Here is a 16,852-nt window from a genome sequence, read left to right on the forward strand (position 1 = left end):
AAAAAGCACACTGTTACCGACAGGAGCATGAGAAGATGTTGCTGTAGATTTTCTAGGCCCATTTCCATCAGGAGAGGCAATACTAGTTGTGAACAACTACTACAGCATATACTATGAGTATGCGTTAATTAAGTCAACAACATCGGAAAAGACTAGCATTTCTGATGGAAATCTTCGCAAGACACGGTCTACCAGTGACATTATGTTCAGACAATGGGCCTCAATTCATTTCTCAGAAGTCTGCTGACTATATGAAGATCACAGGTGTGTGCCATCACAAAGTTACACCAAAGTGGCCACAAGCTAATGGAGAGGTGGAACAGCAGAATCAATCGCTAGAGACGAGGATGAGAATTTCCCAAGCAGAAGGCAAATGGAGAGTCTGAAGAAGGGTCTCGACCCGAAACGTCACTCATTCCTTCTCTCCTGAGATGCTGCCTAACCTGCTGAGTTACTCCAGCATTTTGTGAATAAATACCTTCGTGAGGCAAATGGAGATGCTCTTATCAAACGTAGCAGCATATAGAGCTGCACCATACAGCACAACGGGGAAGAGTCTGGCAAATTGTTGTTTGAAAGGACAATCTGGACCAAGATACCATGGGTTAGTGAGATAGTTAATAACCAAGAAGTGAGAGATTATGATGAAGAAAAGAAAGGGGCATCAAAGCTCTAAGCAGACAGGCGACGAGGTGCCAAACGATCAGATGTGATGCCAGGAGATGAGGTACTAGTGAGGAGAGAAAGTCCAAGCAAAATAGACATCCCCTTCTTTCCACAACCATACACAGTGGTGTCCAGACAAGGAAATAGGCGACGATGAAGTTGCCAGATGGAGTCAAATATGATAGAAACACATCGTATGTGAAAAAGTATCACCGTTGTGATAGTCCAGGGACGCTGCAGACTGAAGTTGAGTGTGGGGAATCAGACTCAAGTCGACCAAATTGACGAGCCAAGAATGCACGAGTCTGAGGAGGTGACTATGCAAAACCCGAATCGAGATGATGAACTGGTGGAACAGGACTTGACAGATCAGAATTCAGTACCAGCCAAATACGAGGACTATGAGATGAGTTGACATGTAGAAATGATATGTTATCAATGGAACGAATACCATATCCTAAATGGTGCTGCAATTTTCAGTTTGCAATACGATGACGCGGAAATCCTTTTTGTTTGATAAGGGAGAGATGTCATGGTAATTGACATTGTATTTAAATGAATCACATGTTACTACGAGTCAGAAAGGTCAGAGGGCACATGTTGGCAAGATGTAACGGAATGGAAAAATAAAACAAACATTCTGTTTTCTAGTGTCCTTGGAGTGTGTTTATTATATTTGGATCAAGGCGAGGATCTGACAAACTAGGCCATCTCCAAACAATGTGAACTGGTTCACTTTTAAGGGCGGCACAGTGGCACAGCGGTAGAGCTGCTTCCTCACGGCGTCAGAGACAGGGGTTCATTCCTGACCTCAGGTGCTGTCTAGGAGTTTGTACGTTCTCCCTGTGACCACACGGGTTTTCTTCGGTTTCCTTTCACATTCCAAAGACATGCAGGTTTGCAGGTTAATTGGCTTCTGTACATTGCCCCTAGTATGTAGAACTAGTTACGGGTGATTGATGGTCGAGATTTCCATGCCGTATCTCTAAACTAAATCTCTTTCATCCTATTAGTTCCCCACAACACCTTTCTCTGCTTGCCTTACATTCCTTTGTCCTCAGTCCCCCATACACCCAACATGACATCTGTTTGCATGGTGAATGGACCGTTTGCATGGTGAATGACATGCTAAGTATGTCATTATTGGTACTGCTTGGAAGCCAGTGTTAAAATCCTGTACAAAGTGACATTGGTCCTTGTTTACTTGTGCTATGCTCATGTATTGAAGACTGGTGACCACACAAAAATTCTCAACAAGAAAATAAAGAATCAATATATGACATGATTCAGTGAGCATTTGTACAGTTTTTTTTAAACAATCCGTGTTAAATGACTGAATATTAACTTTCAATGATTTGTGAATGAGACCAACATGAATACCAATTTTCAATCTCTCTAATTTTAAAAATACTCTGCCTTTCAGTTTTTTTCTGACAAGGTGAATGGTGTCATATTTGTCCACATTATGACATATCTGCCATGAACATCATCTGCCAGGCCTATTTATATTCAGTCATCATTTGCTTGCCCGACATCATATTCTCCTAACGTACATTCTAATGTACCCCGTGTTTCTGCCCAAAGTCTCTATGCATCCACCATACAGTCCATACTGCCACTAGCATTGTATCATCTGCAGACATGGATGTGTTACACTTGTTCCTTTCATCCAGATCACCGATATAGTTTGTGAACAGTTGGGGCTCACTGGTCACAGAGCCTATCAGCAATTTATTTATTCTTACTTCATTAATTTGTCTTCAATCTATTTCAATATTGTACATTACTTCTAATATCATGTGCAGTACTTTGTGTAAGTACAAAGTACTTTTGTACTTTGTACTTACACTTGAGACACTTTATCAAAGGCTTTCTTAGCGTTCAAATATACCATATCAAGTGGTTCACTCATCAGTTCTGCATCTCTGGAGAGAAGGAATTACTCCAGCATTTTGTGTCTATCTTCGATTTAAACCAACATCTGCAGTTCTTTTCTGACACAATCTCTAAGTGGGGAGTGGGTGGTGGGGGGAGGGGGGGGGGGAACAGGAGACATATTGACTTTTGATACGCTTATCGCTTTTACGTATCTGTAGAAGTTCTTATAATCTGATTTGTTTGTTTATCCAAGTTGGACCCTTCAAGGGTAGGATCCTCCGAGTCCTAAGAAGGTACCTGGCCCAAAACATCTCCTATCCTAGTCCTCCAGAGATGCTGCCTGACCTGCTAAGTTGCTCTAGCACATTGTGTTCAACGTGAGATTCCAGGACCTACAGTTGGTTATGTCTACTCTCATATTCTACTTCCAATTTTCTTATCGGTGCCTTGTTTCCTCTTTGCTAATTTCCAAAATGTTCCCAATTCTCTGACATACCTATTTTGGGCTACATTACAGCGTATTCAATTGATCTAATATTGCCCTTAATTTCTCTTTATAGTATAACTGAACCACTTATCCAGCTGCATTTTTCAAAGAGGCTTTGAGTACATAGTTGAAACACTTTCTTTATCTGGTAACCCCTTCCCATGAAGGAGCTTGATATACAGTATTTATTTGGAGAGTATGGTATTGGGCAAGACTGAATGTAACTGGGGTTTCAATGCTGATGTTTTAATCTGGCAGCTGATACTCAAGTTGGTTTGTTTATCCTTTTTGGTATATTTGGAGCATTTTGCAGAGACTACATCAGTTGTATTTCTCCCTTGCCTTGAGATACCTACTGTAAATAATCCACGTTTCAGAAGGATATAGGAGGGCAGTCTTTGAATTCATGTATATTTGTGCTGGGTATGAAGTCTTGATCATCAAACATAAGATTCTTCCTTTGTGCTGACTTTATCCCATTTATTTTAAATCAGGGCACCGCTCCTTTCTTTTCCATTTTGCTTTCTCTGTATCCTGGAATAATTATTTTCCAGCCTTGATCTCTTTACAACCATGTCTCTACACTGGCTGTTGGATTGGAGAGTTTCTGTGCCCCTCTTGAACATATGACCTCACTTCTGATCCACAAGACTGCATGTCTCTTTCATTAAGCCTGCGGCACTATCCTGGTCCACAGGGCACCTGGTGCAGTATCCAGTAACTGGAAAAAGGTTTGCATTTGTTTCAGTGCAGGTTGATGACCTGTCCAAAGCTGTCTCGGTACTAGCAACTATGCCACATATATTTTGCCAAGGATCTATTCACATGTGCAGTCATTTGGTTATTTTTCATGTGTGCCATGACAAGACTGGAATTCAGATGTGGGAGATTTAAGCATTGAGACTCTGACTTTCTCTTTCACATGCTCTTGAATAGAGATGACACACACTAAGCAGCAATTCCTTCAAATTATTTTGTTTCACAAGGTGATTGAAGTATTGCTGCTGAAAACAGAATTATCTGATTAATAATGCAACTGATTCCTTGTTGTGATAAATTGCAAACCTATAAATATTTTCACTATAATATAGTTCAATTATTTAATGCAAAATTGCAAAGCAGGAGAAGGCCAGCTGGCCCATTAAATTTGTCCTATACCAGTCATAATAACACTCCTACTCCCCTATGAATATTTTGTTTCATGATTGACATTAACATGTATTTGTATGGGTTGGACAGTACCCTGCGAGGTTGTATGGTAAATGTGTACGTGTCTAGTGACCTCAGTTTTTGCACTTTTTATCTGTACTCATAATTGCACTTATTTCTGGGATAACATCATGACTTGCAATTTTGCATCATTCTGAGGTACATAATAAGTAGAAAATCTGTTAATAACTCCCAACTTATATTAACTTTGATCACCAAAGTTTTAATTGTATAAAGAAGTTCTAGACAGCCAGCGAAACCAAAATAAATTGACTAGCTAAGAATATAAATATATTATAAACTAAGCAGCAAAATACTGATCTATTTTAAATCTGTAATATTCCTAACAGGTTTTAATATATGGATATCTCATGTGAGTCCTTGTAGTTAATGTTCACAAAAATAGTAGAAAATAAATTGGCTTTGGTACAGTAATTGTGTTAAGCATTTATGGATTTTTAAAGTGACCAAGGTTATTCTTGTTTATCTTCCAGCATTTTGCATTTTAACATTGGATTATTGACAAATCATATCAACAATCCACCCTCGTCTAAAGAATGATTCAATAAAAATCCCAGTCATGGAAAGCATTAGAACCCAAAGGTCCAAATCACCTTATCTGCCCTATTTTACCACATTCACGAAATGTCATCTCAAACCGCCAATGTATTACTGTACAAACTTAAGAAATTGAAGCATAGGTAGGCTACTTGTCTCCTTTTATTTTCCAATACTTCAATAAGGACAGTACTGATCTTTTCCTTCACACTTTCCTGTAATAACTCCACATGCCTCAATTCTGTTAATACCCAAAAATCAATTTCTGGCTTGAATACTTTCAACAACTTAGTATCCATATTATTCATGGGTATGGAATTTCAAAGATGCATCCCTCATCTGCCTTCTCAAGCCATATAAAGAATTTTATACATTGCAGCAAAACCACTTCTCGTTCCCCAAACTCTAATAAATACAAGAATAATCTGCTTAATCCCTCAAAGATTGATGCCCTCCCTTCACCCTCCCAATGTCCTAGTAATGTTATTGTTAGAAAGTAATCTATCTAGTTTGTATTTGAATTGATCAATACTAATTATTTCACAAGATAGGGCTTGACCCATGGATCATCCTCTCATTCATTGAAATATTGATTCCAACGATTGGTTTTGAATTTTTAAATGCAGATTGTGTGCTTGTGTTTTATGGATCTGTGCTGAGCAAAGTAGCTTATCATGCTCTAAAGTATCAATCATTAATTGACCCTGAAAGCAGGAAGAAATGTTACTTACCTTGCTCAGTCAGGCATGCCTAATGTAACAAATGCTGTAAAGTTTTGTTTATTTTTTCTCCTGTTTTCCAGGTTTGTGAGCTGTGGTGCCATCAAGAAGCTATCAATATGCCCAGTGGAGATTCTGTATGATCTGCTCAGCTTGGCTGATGACCTGATCCATCATGGATAGCCCACCAAAACTTACTGGAGAAACTTTGATCGTACATCACATTCCTCTGGTTCACTGCCAGGTCCCCGACAGACAATGCTGCAGCATGGGCAAAAGACCAAACACTTTCTACCATAATGATCTGGGAATCACAAGGACTACATCACTGCCAGAGAGGGACCTGTTTCAGAAGGAAACGTTACTGTACAGCAGCTTAGTTCAGGCCTCTTGCTTACCTCCTGGGTCAGCACATGAAATTGAAGTTAGGCGACTAAATTCAAAGGAAATCAGCACAACTGAACAGCACAATTCGTTAATTTTGAATGAGAACAATGATCAGGAGAGCTCTAACAATTTGTCTTTTCATCCTCAGAATAGTAACATTAGTAACCCACCATTTGTCCTGCATGAACAGCCATTTCATCTTCATACTGCAGAAAACAGCACACAACAGTGGAGCCCCCCCAGTCGGCAAGACATTGTAGAAGATCAAGAGGAACAAACTCATGCATGTGATGACAAAACTTCAAATAGCACCACTGCATCAAGATCAGCATCAGATGAGTTACTGCAACTACCTATATGCAACTGTGCAAATGAAAGCACATCGACCTTATTCTTTGATTGCAATCAAGGATTGGGCAGCAGCCCAGATGAAATGTTCAGGAAGCAAGATCTACTCGAGAACAGAACATGTAGCTGCTCCAGCTTAGATATGCAACAAAGCAGAAGTTGTGTCTTTTCAGATCAATCTGAAGTAGATAATCAGCATATGGCCTACAATAGTGATTCGTCGTGCAACAGTTCAGATGGTGTGTTAGTCAACTTTACAGCCATCTACAATAAAATGAAAAGCCAGTCAAAGTCCAATTTAAGTTCAGGTAACATGTCCCATGATTCTTCGTATTGCAGTCACTCAGAGATGGGTGCATTCTACTTGGACTTACATTCTTCACCTAGTGATCCGAAGAACTCATGTGAGTCACACAATGGTGATCCTGCCCTGAAAACCTGTCTGTGCCAGCAGTGTTCCCCTGCTGTAGACAACAACTGCAATTCTTACCACCTGCCGTGTGAAAATGTGCCCTGTTCTTCTGAAAATTCAGATTTTACTACATGTTTTCAAAGTCAAGCAAGACTAGTTGTTGCCACACAAAACTATTACAGACTTGTGGCTTGCGACCTGTCTTCTCAGTCTACACCAAGCCCAGTAGAATCATCGATAACAAGCTGCTCAGAGGATCATACAAAAAGTACTAGCCCCAGTCAACCTACAGAGTATTACCTCTTTCGACAGCCTGAAGATAAAGAGAATAATGTCGATCAATGCTGTTCTAAGAAACCAGATGCAGAAACTACCAAAAACAACATTGAAGGTCAAGGGTACGTAAACATTGCTTCAAATACATCTGGCAGGCAAAGATCAAGGAGCTATGATCGCAGCTTGGATAAAAGTCCAACTCCCAGATTGGGATCCTTGGAACGCATGTATAGCTGCCCAGGCAAGCTAAGTGATGGTCAGACAGCAACATCTCAGAGATCACCACCAAGACGAGTGACTTCATTTGCTGAAATTGCTCGAACTAGGAAAAGAAGTGGGAACTCTCCACCACTGAAAACTAGTGGAGATTCGACAGAGTTTTCTCCAATACTCGAAAATCAGAAAGAAAATAATGTCTTTACTTATTCAGAAGAGGACCACTATCATGCTATGCCGGGCAGGACGACTACAAGGATGGATTTAACAACATCATGCGAGGCACCCTTTATTCATAATTTCAACAAAAACAGTCATTCAAGTGGGCATGAGAGAGCTCACATGGAAGGTTGTGAACCATGTCATAATGGAGAAGATGCCAGGAAACCAGAACTAATTAATAAACAACAAAGTGAGAGGGATGCATGTTCTGACATCAGAATGAAAGTGGAAGGTAAGCAGTTGGATAACCTCCGCTGGTCTTCTAGACCTTTACCACATAGCTTTTTAATCCAGGACATTTTTTTGTGATAATGTTTAGTATCTATTTATTTGCTTCATCTCAACAACAGTATTTTTGTTTTGAATGTAAGACCTGAAATTATTTTCAGTTAGCATCAGTTATGGCCAGAAAGGCTCACCTAATTTAACATTCACTACTCCACACAGCACAGCTTTACAGCACAATTATAACACACTATTGTTTTTGGCATTTGTCCATATCAAATCATCTGGTGTGATCTTTAACAAAGTGTCAATCTGTGGGAAGTCTTGTGCTTTAAGGTTAATTAAGTGGAAACTATCTACACTCTGGGACCAGAGATAAGAGCTCCAAGATGAGAGAGGCATTCTCTGTTAAATTCTTGTGAGGTTTATTTGCTGCTGCAATACGAGCGTGGTGTTCATCATGCTGGTGTTTTGAACAATGTCATCTGGCCTGCTCTCGTAAACCTTCCAGGTGCATTCACACCATGAATTCAACTACTAATTTATTTTCATAATAGGAAACAAACAGGATACAGTAGCAAAACAATTATGTTGTTTGGGACACATACTGGAAAACTTGTTCTCAGTTTTGGAAATTTGAAATTGTTCCAAGAAAATCTGAGAAATAACATGCTCATAAAAGCAAGAATGTTATTAAAAACACCAAACAAATTACTTGATATCCAAGTAAAGAAACCTGTTTTTGGTATATTTTTTAATTCATTCTCACTTAACTTCCTTCTGAAGTCATTCTGTTGTATTAAGCTACAACACAAAAGTAATGAAGCAAGTTCTTCTTTTTGATATTCCTGCTGTTTATTCTTCTTCCTTAGCTTAAATGTCTTGGATTGTTTATATTAAATGAGAAAAATGTGATTGTTATATTTTGGTCTTTTAAGGTTTATCCAGAGTGGTGTTGCTAAATCACGTTCAGAAAGTTTATTGAAATGTTTCATGGTATTATTGAGAGATGTCAATCAGAAAGTAATTTGCATTATGATACAGTTGGTATATTCTGTAAACATTTAAATGAAACAAACTCTTCAGCCCAGTGTGTCTGTTCTGGCCATACCTCTTCCTTTTTCCAGCTATTGGCCTGTAACCTTATATGCCATGATAGGCTTCTCAACCTCACCACTCTAACTCCCATTTGAAACTGGCAGTAAAGGCCATATTCATGTGTCTTACAGAAGTTCAATTGATTACCTGTAAAAAATAATAGAATTTTCACATCACCAATGTTCTCTTAATGCAAATAGCTGGAATACAGTGGATGAAAAATTTAACTAGATGTCCATCATTATCGTAGTTTAGAGATTTAGTTTAGAGATAAACATCTGTTTTTAAATAAATTTATAATTTCACACGGCTGCAGTTGAGAACTCCATATACTTCCAGTCATTCTATATTTCTGCTTGTGTTGTGTGACTGCTGCATTCATATTAAGTAAGTTTACATTTTAGTAAGTTATTATTTCTTTGCCTAAAATATATTAGTGCATATTAGAAAATTCTGAAAATAGATCAATATTTCTCTGCTAGTTATCAACACAATTAATATTTATAGTCATACAGCATGGAAACAAATCCTTTAGTCAACTGTGCCTATGTTGGCTATCATGTACTTATAAATAATAATCTGCTATTTTCCAGCACTCAGCCTGTAACCTTGTATGCCGTAACATTTCAAGTGCTCATTATCGTGAGAGTACTTGCCTTTGGCATCCGTTAGGCAGTGCATTTCCGATTTCAAACACTCTTTGAATTAAAAGATTCCTCCCCAAATCACCTATAAATCTCATACATTTTACCTTAAAACCTATTCCCTTTGGTTATTGACCCCTCTGCTAAGGTGAAAATGTTTGCACTATCCATGCCTGCCATACCGCTCATAACTATGAGTACCTCAGTCAGATACCCCCACCCATCCAGCCACCACTCCAAGGAAAAGAAACTCAGCTTGTACAGTCTCCTATTGCTGAAATGTATCTCGGATAACATCCTGGTGAATCTCCTCCGCATCCTTTCTAATTCAATCATATTGTAACTAAAGTTCAGCAATGAAAACTACAAAGTACTTTTCAACTTTGGAATAACTAATGTCCTACGCAGTTGTGCTGTGTCCTCTCTACTCTTATACTCCATGCCTCATTTAATGAAAGCAAGTATTCCATATTCTATCTTAAGCACCTTATTTTCCCATGTTGCTGTCTTCAGGGATCCTTTAGGCATGTACACCTAGGTCAAATTGCAGAGTTGTAGATGTTGCCGAATCCATCGCACACACCAGGCTTCCCACCATTGACTCCATCCATGCTGCCTCAGAAGAGCAGCCAACATAATCAAAGACTTATCCCACACCGGTCATTTCTTCTCCCTGCTCCAGTCTGGCAGAAGATAGACGTTTGAAAGCACGCACCACCAGACTCAGGAACAGCTTCTTCCCCTCTGTTGTCAATATTCTATACGGTCCTTCCATAGGATAGGATACTGTCTGATTCACCTCTACCTCATTGCGAACATAGGACTTTGTCCATGGAACTGGTGCACAATAATGCTGAAAACTATATTCAGTACTCTGTATCTTATCTCCATCAATTGTACTAGAGTTTGACTTGATTTTGACTTTTCACTACCTCGTTGCACATGACAATGATAAACCTAAACATTCGGTTCCTCTGTATTTCTTAGGGTTCATTGTCTATGTGCTAGCCTTATTAATGCTCCCAAAATATATTACATTAAAATACATTTTGCCATTTCCCTGCCTATCTTACCAACTCGTCAATGTGATCCTCTGGCTGAAGACTAAACTACTGTTCTCATCATCAACAATGCCACTAATTTTCATGTCATCTGCAAACCTACTATCAGACCTCCTGCATTCATATCCACATCTGTTCTGTATCTAACAAACAGCAAGAGTTCTACATCAAACTCTGCGGTACACTGCAGGTCACAGGCTTCCAATTGAAAAAGCAATCATTAACCATCATCCTCTACCTCCTACCTCAACATGCTATTATAATAATCTAGATTTTCAATTATTTTCCATTTACAGTTTCTAGTTTTCAAATTGACTAGTCATACTTTAAAAGGATCAAATTCCAGAGTGAAAATATAACTCACTTTTTTATCAGTCCAGTGGCAAAGATGCTGAAGGGGAATAACAGCATAAAAATGAGAAGGTCTGGAGAGGAACATTATTGTCTGAAGAGAAGGAAATTTACATTTGTCTTAACATTTCCATGTGACCCAAAGGATACACTGGAAGGAGCCTAGATCCAGTGAACAATTGTTGTCGTCGTTGTCTTCGGACATTTAAATTCATTTGTGACTGAGACACAAATGAACCTCACGGTTGTTTGAAGATTGGAGAGTAGAGGCAACATTCCTCAGGAGAATAATTAGTGGATGGGAATAGGAGCCGGTACACTAACTTGATGACAAGAGTACTTATTTGGAAGTGGCAAGGATGAGGAAAAGAAGGAAATTACACCTTCACCTGCATTTCTTTAAAGGAGCTGAAGGATTGATGGTGGTAGGCAGCACTCTGCTTTAAGACCAGGAAGCACTATTCATTCTGACAGTGGGGAGGGTTGCAGTTGAGAGCTGGGAAAGGAGGAATTCAGATACATATTTAAATTAGATTACTGTCATATACACCAAGATGCAATGAAATTCCTTGTTCACATGAGATTCAGAGACTAAACAATGTATATGGTGATGATAGAAACAAAAATAAAAACAACAAATGCAAAAAAGCAGAATGGTGCAAATCGGAAAGAGTGCCAAACAATACCATAGAGCAATAATGAAATAACTGAATGTGGAAGGGGCGTGAAAGAGGTAATTAATTCACGAGTCTGATGGCAGCGAGGAAGTAGCTGTTCTTAAGCTGGATGCCTAGGGTTTAAAGCTCCTGTATCTTCTCCCAGAAAGTATAAGAGAGAAAAGGTAATGCCCAGAGGATCAGGCTTCCTTGATGGTCCTTCCAGCCTTCCTGATGCCACACGCTGCGAAGCTGGACTGGATGGAAGGTAGTGACGAGCCTTTGATGGAATAAGGGTGACACAAGGTTTATTATGCTGGTTTATTAAAAAAATACAAAGTGCTGGTGTGACCCAGCGGATCAGGGAGCATCTCTGGAGAACATGAATAGGCAGTATTTCGGTTCTGAACTCTTCTTTCGGACTCTGGAATAAGGGTAATATAAAGTTGGGCATGAGTATACTTCTAACCTTACAAGCATCGTAAGTTGACAGTGCCATTTTAAGACTATTTTGAGCTAGGAGTGTACAATCCAAAACATCCCCTGGACAACCTTTTTGAGTTTCCCAATGCTAAACTCAAGGTTATGAACGTGATTCACCACACCAACTCTCGGCTAATACCCTGATTGAAGTGAAATAATCACAATAGCGATTTACTCTGGGTTAAGCTTGCTTTCAGTTGTGTAGTGCTGAAAAAACAGTGAGACGTGAATCATTTTCAATGAAAAACTGCGTTGTGAACCTCAGTACAACAAAATATATCTGCCCAGTGTCTGCACTGCTCAGTTTTCTTGTGACAAATTCAGGAGATTATGAATTCAAAACCATTCTGGAGAAAGTGCAGCCCTAATGGATGTGCCATCTTGTTGAAGAGATGTTTAATGGCTTTTCAGGTCTCTGTTCTCCTCCTGAGATTTCTGACTCAGCAATAGTATGGGAACGTAAGGACTGCAGAGGTTTATGCAGCACTCCACCACCTCCCCCCAAGAGCTATTATCGGTGGATAATAAATTCTGGCCTTGCCAGTGATGCCCAGATCTCAGAAAATGAATTTCAATGAAGACAGGCATAACTGGTCTTGTGATAATATCTCAAAAAGGAGCAGGGGAGCTGTGTGTACATTTACTAGATTGAAAATGTAATTCTTTGGAAGAGAAATAGAGGATAAATGAAAGGTTCCAAAGAATTCAGAATGCCATTTGTGTAAGATTTATGCAGGCCTTTTACTGAATGATAAAATATAGGATTTTTATAGAATGAAATGTATTCTGACAATATACCAGTATACTCCAGAGAAAAACGTTAGAAAATGAATATTCCTAATAAATCTTGTACGATACAGTCTGTACAATTGAGAGAGTCTTATAATTTCAGAGAACAGATCTTAATAATGCATGAGCAGATATTTGTTAACAATGTTTCTGTTCCCATTTGAAATAAATTGTGGTTTATTAGAATACAACATTCTTAGAATAGGATTCTTTTGGATGAGTTTCTTAAAAAAATTGATAACATTTAATTTTACAGTCCCAAAATGATCGTTTGAATATAAACATATGTTTTTAGTATCTCAATATTTTTTCTCATCACAGTTAATCCTCTATTCTGATTATGTTTGCCCCCACTAAGCTGTTTGGACAACAGTCTTTATACATATCCTACAATGTCTACATGAAATTTATACATTTCAATTATCCTTTCTTAATCTTTTAAATTCTGGAAAATATAGCAACACGATTTAATTTTCCTTAATAAGACTTTCTGCTTTTTCTTGGACTCAATCTACTGAACCCTATGTTATTTCTTATCTAAGATAAGCATATCCTTCTTTGGACAAGACGACCAAATCTTGTCAAAGTATTCAAGGTCTGAACCCACAATGTAATTGAAAAAGGACTTGCTTTAACATCCTTCAATCCCCTTCCAACGTAGTCTAACCTACTGTTTAACTTCTATTTTTTTTATTTGCCCTTTGATTCATGCACAAGGTCCTCTAGATCCTTCTGAATGTATATTTGCTAATTTCTTGTCTTCTAATAATTTTCTTCTCATTTTTCAAACCACTTTTATACTTCCCTATTTTATACTGTACCTTCTTGTCCAGTTATTGAGCAGTTTATATTCCTGTGCAGCTTCTTTGCATTGCATCATTGTTTACTTTTCCATCAATGTGATCTTGCCAGGCAAATTACATTGCTGTATCATAAGTATTATGCCCTACTAGAACACTTAACCAAGAGGTTAAGTTAAATTAACCAATATGTTGAGGGAAACCTATTTAGGTCAAAGGTATTTACTTATGTTTATTAATCTAAAACTATAACTGATTGCAGGCACATGGGCTGAAAACCCTTTTGATGGAGTCCTCAATGTAGATTGCCTGAACATTACTGTCAGTAATTATAATTTTATTGTAGCTTGGATGGTATTATGTAGCTATTACATTTCAATTTGGGTTCTGAACCATGTTTTGGATATCAGCTGTAGAAAATGTAGCCACAAGATTTTTTTTTCATGTAGTCCCTATTTTTAGGCACTGTGATGAAATTTTGTCAGAAAACTAACACAGTACTTCATGCAAGAATGGCATATTTTTTATAAATTTTAACTGGTCTTTTACATAGAAGCAGCTGAGCATATTCAATTATGTTAAGCAGTGTCCAATGCATGATTTATGCTACTTCTTTGCATAGCTTTTACTGTGTATATAAACTTATGATTGCCACGTACCTTAGCTACAAAAGCAAGTGTTAACCAAGGGCTAAGGGTTGTTTCTGAGTTGCTTATCTGGGATGCTGCTGGAGAATCCAGCAATGAACATCCTTTCAGGGTGTGTCTTTATTTTCAGGTAAGTTCTTGCTTTCTTCAAATATTCCCAGCTTTACACCAACCACTGTGCATATGTCTCCTTGGAATCCTTCACCTTCTCTCTGATCTTTTCCTTAACCTTTTCCCAGATGTCTTGCCTCAAAAACCTACTCACCACCACCTGCCACCACATCTTCTGTCCTCATCCCAGTCACCTCTTTTCCCATCCCAACTCCCCTTCACCAAAATCTGAACCCTGGTCCTTTCTTCCCCCACCCTTCACTACAACAACACCCAATTTACTTTCTTCCCCCACCCTTCACTACAACAACACCCAATTTCTCCCTCTCAACCTTGGAAGAGGTCACTGAGATAAATTATTTTCCCCAGTTTGTGCACAAATACAGGACCCAAAATTTTCTATTCACGTTGCATTATCAGACCGTTCGTTACACACACCCTCAAACAGCCTACACATAGCTGGTGTGTAAAATATATATCATCTAAAGTCTTTTAAAGTTCATCAATTCTCATGTTGAGCAGAGACCTCAAATAAAGGAGTATTGTATAATTATTAATCATTAGCATTATTTTGAAACGTAATCAATTTTGTTGTAAATGTATCTTTGGTCTTTTTTAACTAAACTGTTTTTTCAATAAATTTCATTCAATAATTTGAATCATTCAATTTCAGGGCAATTAAATACTTAAAAAAATTATTTAATCCACTTGGCATTCTGTTGTTTTTCATCTTTGTCACCTCTCTTTATCTTCTTTTGGTACCACAGGTGATGGAACTGAATGCAACGCAGTTATCCGTTATAGTAAGGAACAGCGTCCTACTACATTACCCATTCAACCTTTCATTCTACATCATCCATTGAGCAAACAGTTTCCCAGGGTTCGGCCAGTGCAAAACCACAGTAAATCTTCAGTTTCGTATATGTACAGTATTCCAAATAGTCAGCTGACAACAAATGAACATTCAAGTGGATCATCTAGTTCTTCGAGTGGAATGTTGTCATTGGAAAATGTACCAACAATAGGTCTGTCACAGAATGGATTTAGCACAGATGAGAGTGAGAAACCAGGTATCTCTTTTCCCATAAATGAATACTGCCTACGGAGACCCATGCCAGATGCAATTAGGCCCTCGCCATTGGGAAGCTACTCGCCAATAAAAAATGATGCACCCATCTTGCAGAGTAGAGACTCATCATCTTCTGGAATGTCATCAGACAGAGGTTTTGGTGGCCACCCGCCAAGAAGTAGATCCTGTCCTTTATCTGCAAATCTCCTTCCAAAGCAATCGCCTCCAGCAAAGGTTATATCACCGAACAAAAACCACCTTCCACAGATCAGAGTTGAAAGGAAGAGTCCAAAGGAGGCCCCGAAGAAGGAGGAAAGATGCTTTCAACCTGCACAGAATTCTACTTTTTCTTCTCAGAAAGTAGTGTTACCAACATCAACAGTAAATGGTTTCAAGAATCACGTGAACAATCAATGGGATAACAAAAGCAGAAGTGGAAAAGCAACACTACTTCATCATATGGCATCGGGTTTCATGGCTGGTAAATGTCTGACTTTACTTTCTAACAGTAACACAGCGAAATGTAGGTATAATGGCCAAAATCTTCATTACATTGTTATTTAACTCTAATCCATCTGTTTAAATGATTGTCCCAGTGAGAATCCAACCTAATCATTCATCTCTTTTGGAATGTAGTTATTTGACTCAGCACTATTGACCTTGACTTGCATGCTTTGATATCAAAGGGAATAAAAGTACCCTCCTGGCAACTTATTATAAAGTGAATGAGGACCTGGAACAAATTAGCATTAGCGAAATATTAGAATTGGAGATGCACAGGATGAAAAGGTAATAAATCTCAGGATTTGATGACTTACAATCTACAGTTTTGAAGGATGTGGAATAAATATAGTGAATCGACTGCTGCCGTCTTCCAAAATTCCATAAATGCTCGAACTGTTCGCACAGGTTGGAAATAACAAACATAACACCAGTGTTCAAGAAAGGAGGGAGAGAGAAATCCCAGAACGAGTTTAGAGATACAGCATGGAAACGGGCCTTTCAGCTACTGAGTTCACGCCAACCTTGATTCATCCGTTCACACTACTTCTACGTTATCCAACTTTCTTATCCACTCCCTACACGTTAGAGGCAATTTTACAGATGCCCATTAACCTACAAACCTGCACATATTTGGGATGTGGGTGGAAACTGGAGCACTCAGAGGAAACCCACGTGGTCACAGAGAGAACATACAAACACCACACAGACAGTACCTGAGGCCAGAATGAAACGCAGGTCTCTGATACTGTGTGGAAGCAGCTCTATCAACTGTGCCATTGTGCCGCCCTGGCATTTCAGTTACTTATTGATTGGTTATGTAGAAGAGTCCAGTCCTAGATACTGGGGATCTTGATTTTGGAAGAAATTAACAGTTAGTATAAAAAATATAATGAATTGATGGGTATGCAAGATAAATGTGTGTTGCAGAGCTATGGATAAATGAGAGGGAATGGGACTAATGAGATTGCGATGTTGGTATCCAGCATGGATACAATGGGTGGAATGGCATCCTTCTGCGACCAAATGTAATAAGTTA

At 38.6% G+C, this 16,852-nt stretch overlaps 1 protein-coding gene across 6 annotated transcripts in view; it reads left to right on the top strand.

The window, feature by feature from the left end:
* LOC144592128 (AP-4 complex accessory subunit RUSC2-like) overlaps window positions 1-15,910 on the top strand; it is a 68,954-nt gene extending 53,044 nt beyond the window's left edge. For all 6 annotated transcript variants that reach the window (XM_078396544.1, XM_078396553.1, XM_078396562.1 and 3 more), the window contains 2 exons: window positions 5,601-7,610; window positions 15,011-15,910. In XM_078396544.1, coding sequence (XP_078252670.1) covers window positions 5,693-7,610; window positions 15,011-15,876 — 2,784 coding nt within the window. In that variant the 5' untranslated portion in view covers window positions 5,601-5,692 and the 3' untranslated portion in view covers window positions 15,877-15,910. The remainder of the gene's footprint in view (window positions 1-5,600; window positions 7,611-15,010) is intronic.
* Window positions 15,911-16,852: the final 942 nt, after the last annotated feature.

This window comes from Rhinoraja longicauda, chromosome 1 (assembly GCF_053455715.1).
Source record: "Rhinoraja longicauda isolate Sanriku21f chromosome 1, sRhiLon1.1, whole genome shotgun sequence".
NCBI lineage: Eukaryota > Metazoa > Chordata > Chondrichthyes > Rajiformes > Arhynchobatidae > Rhinoraja > Rhinoraja longicauda.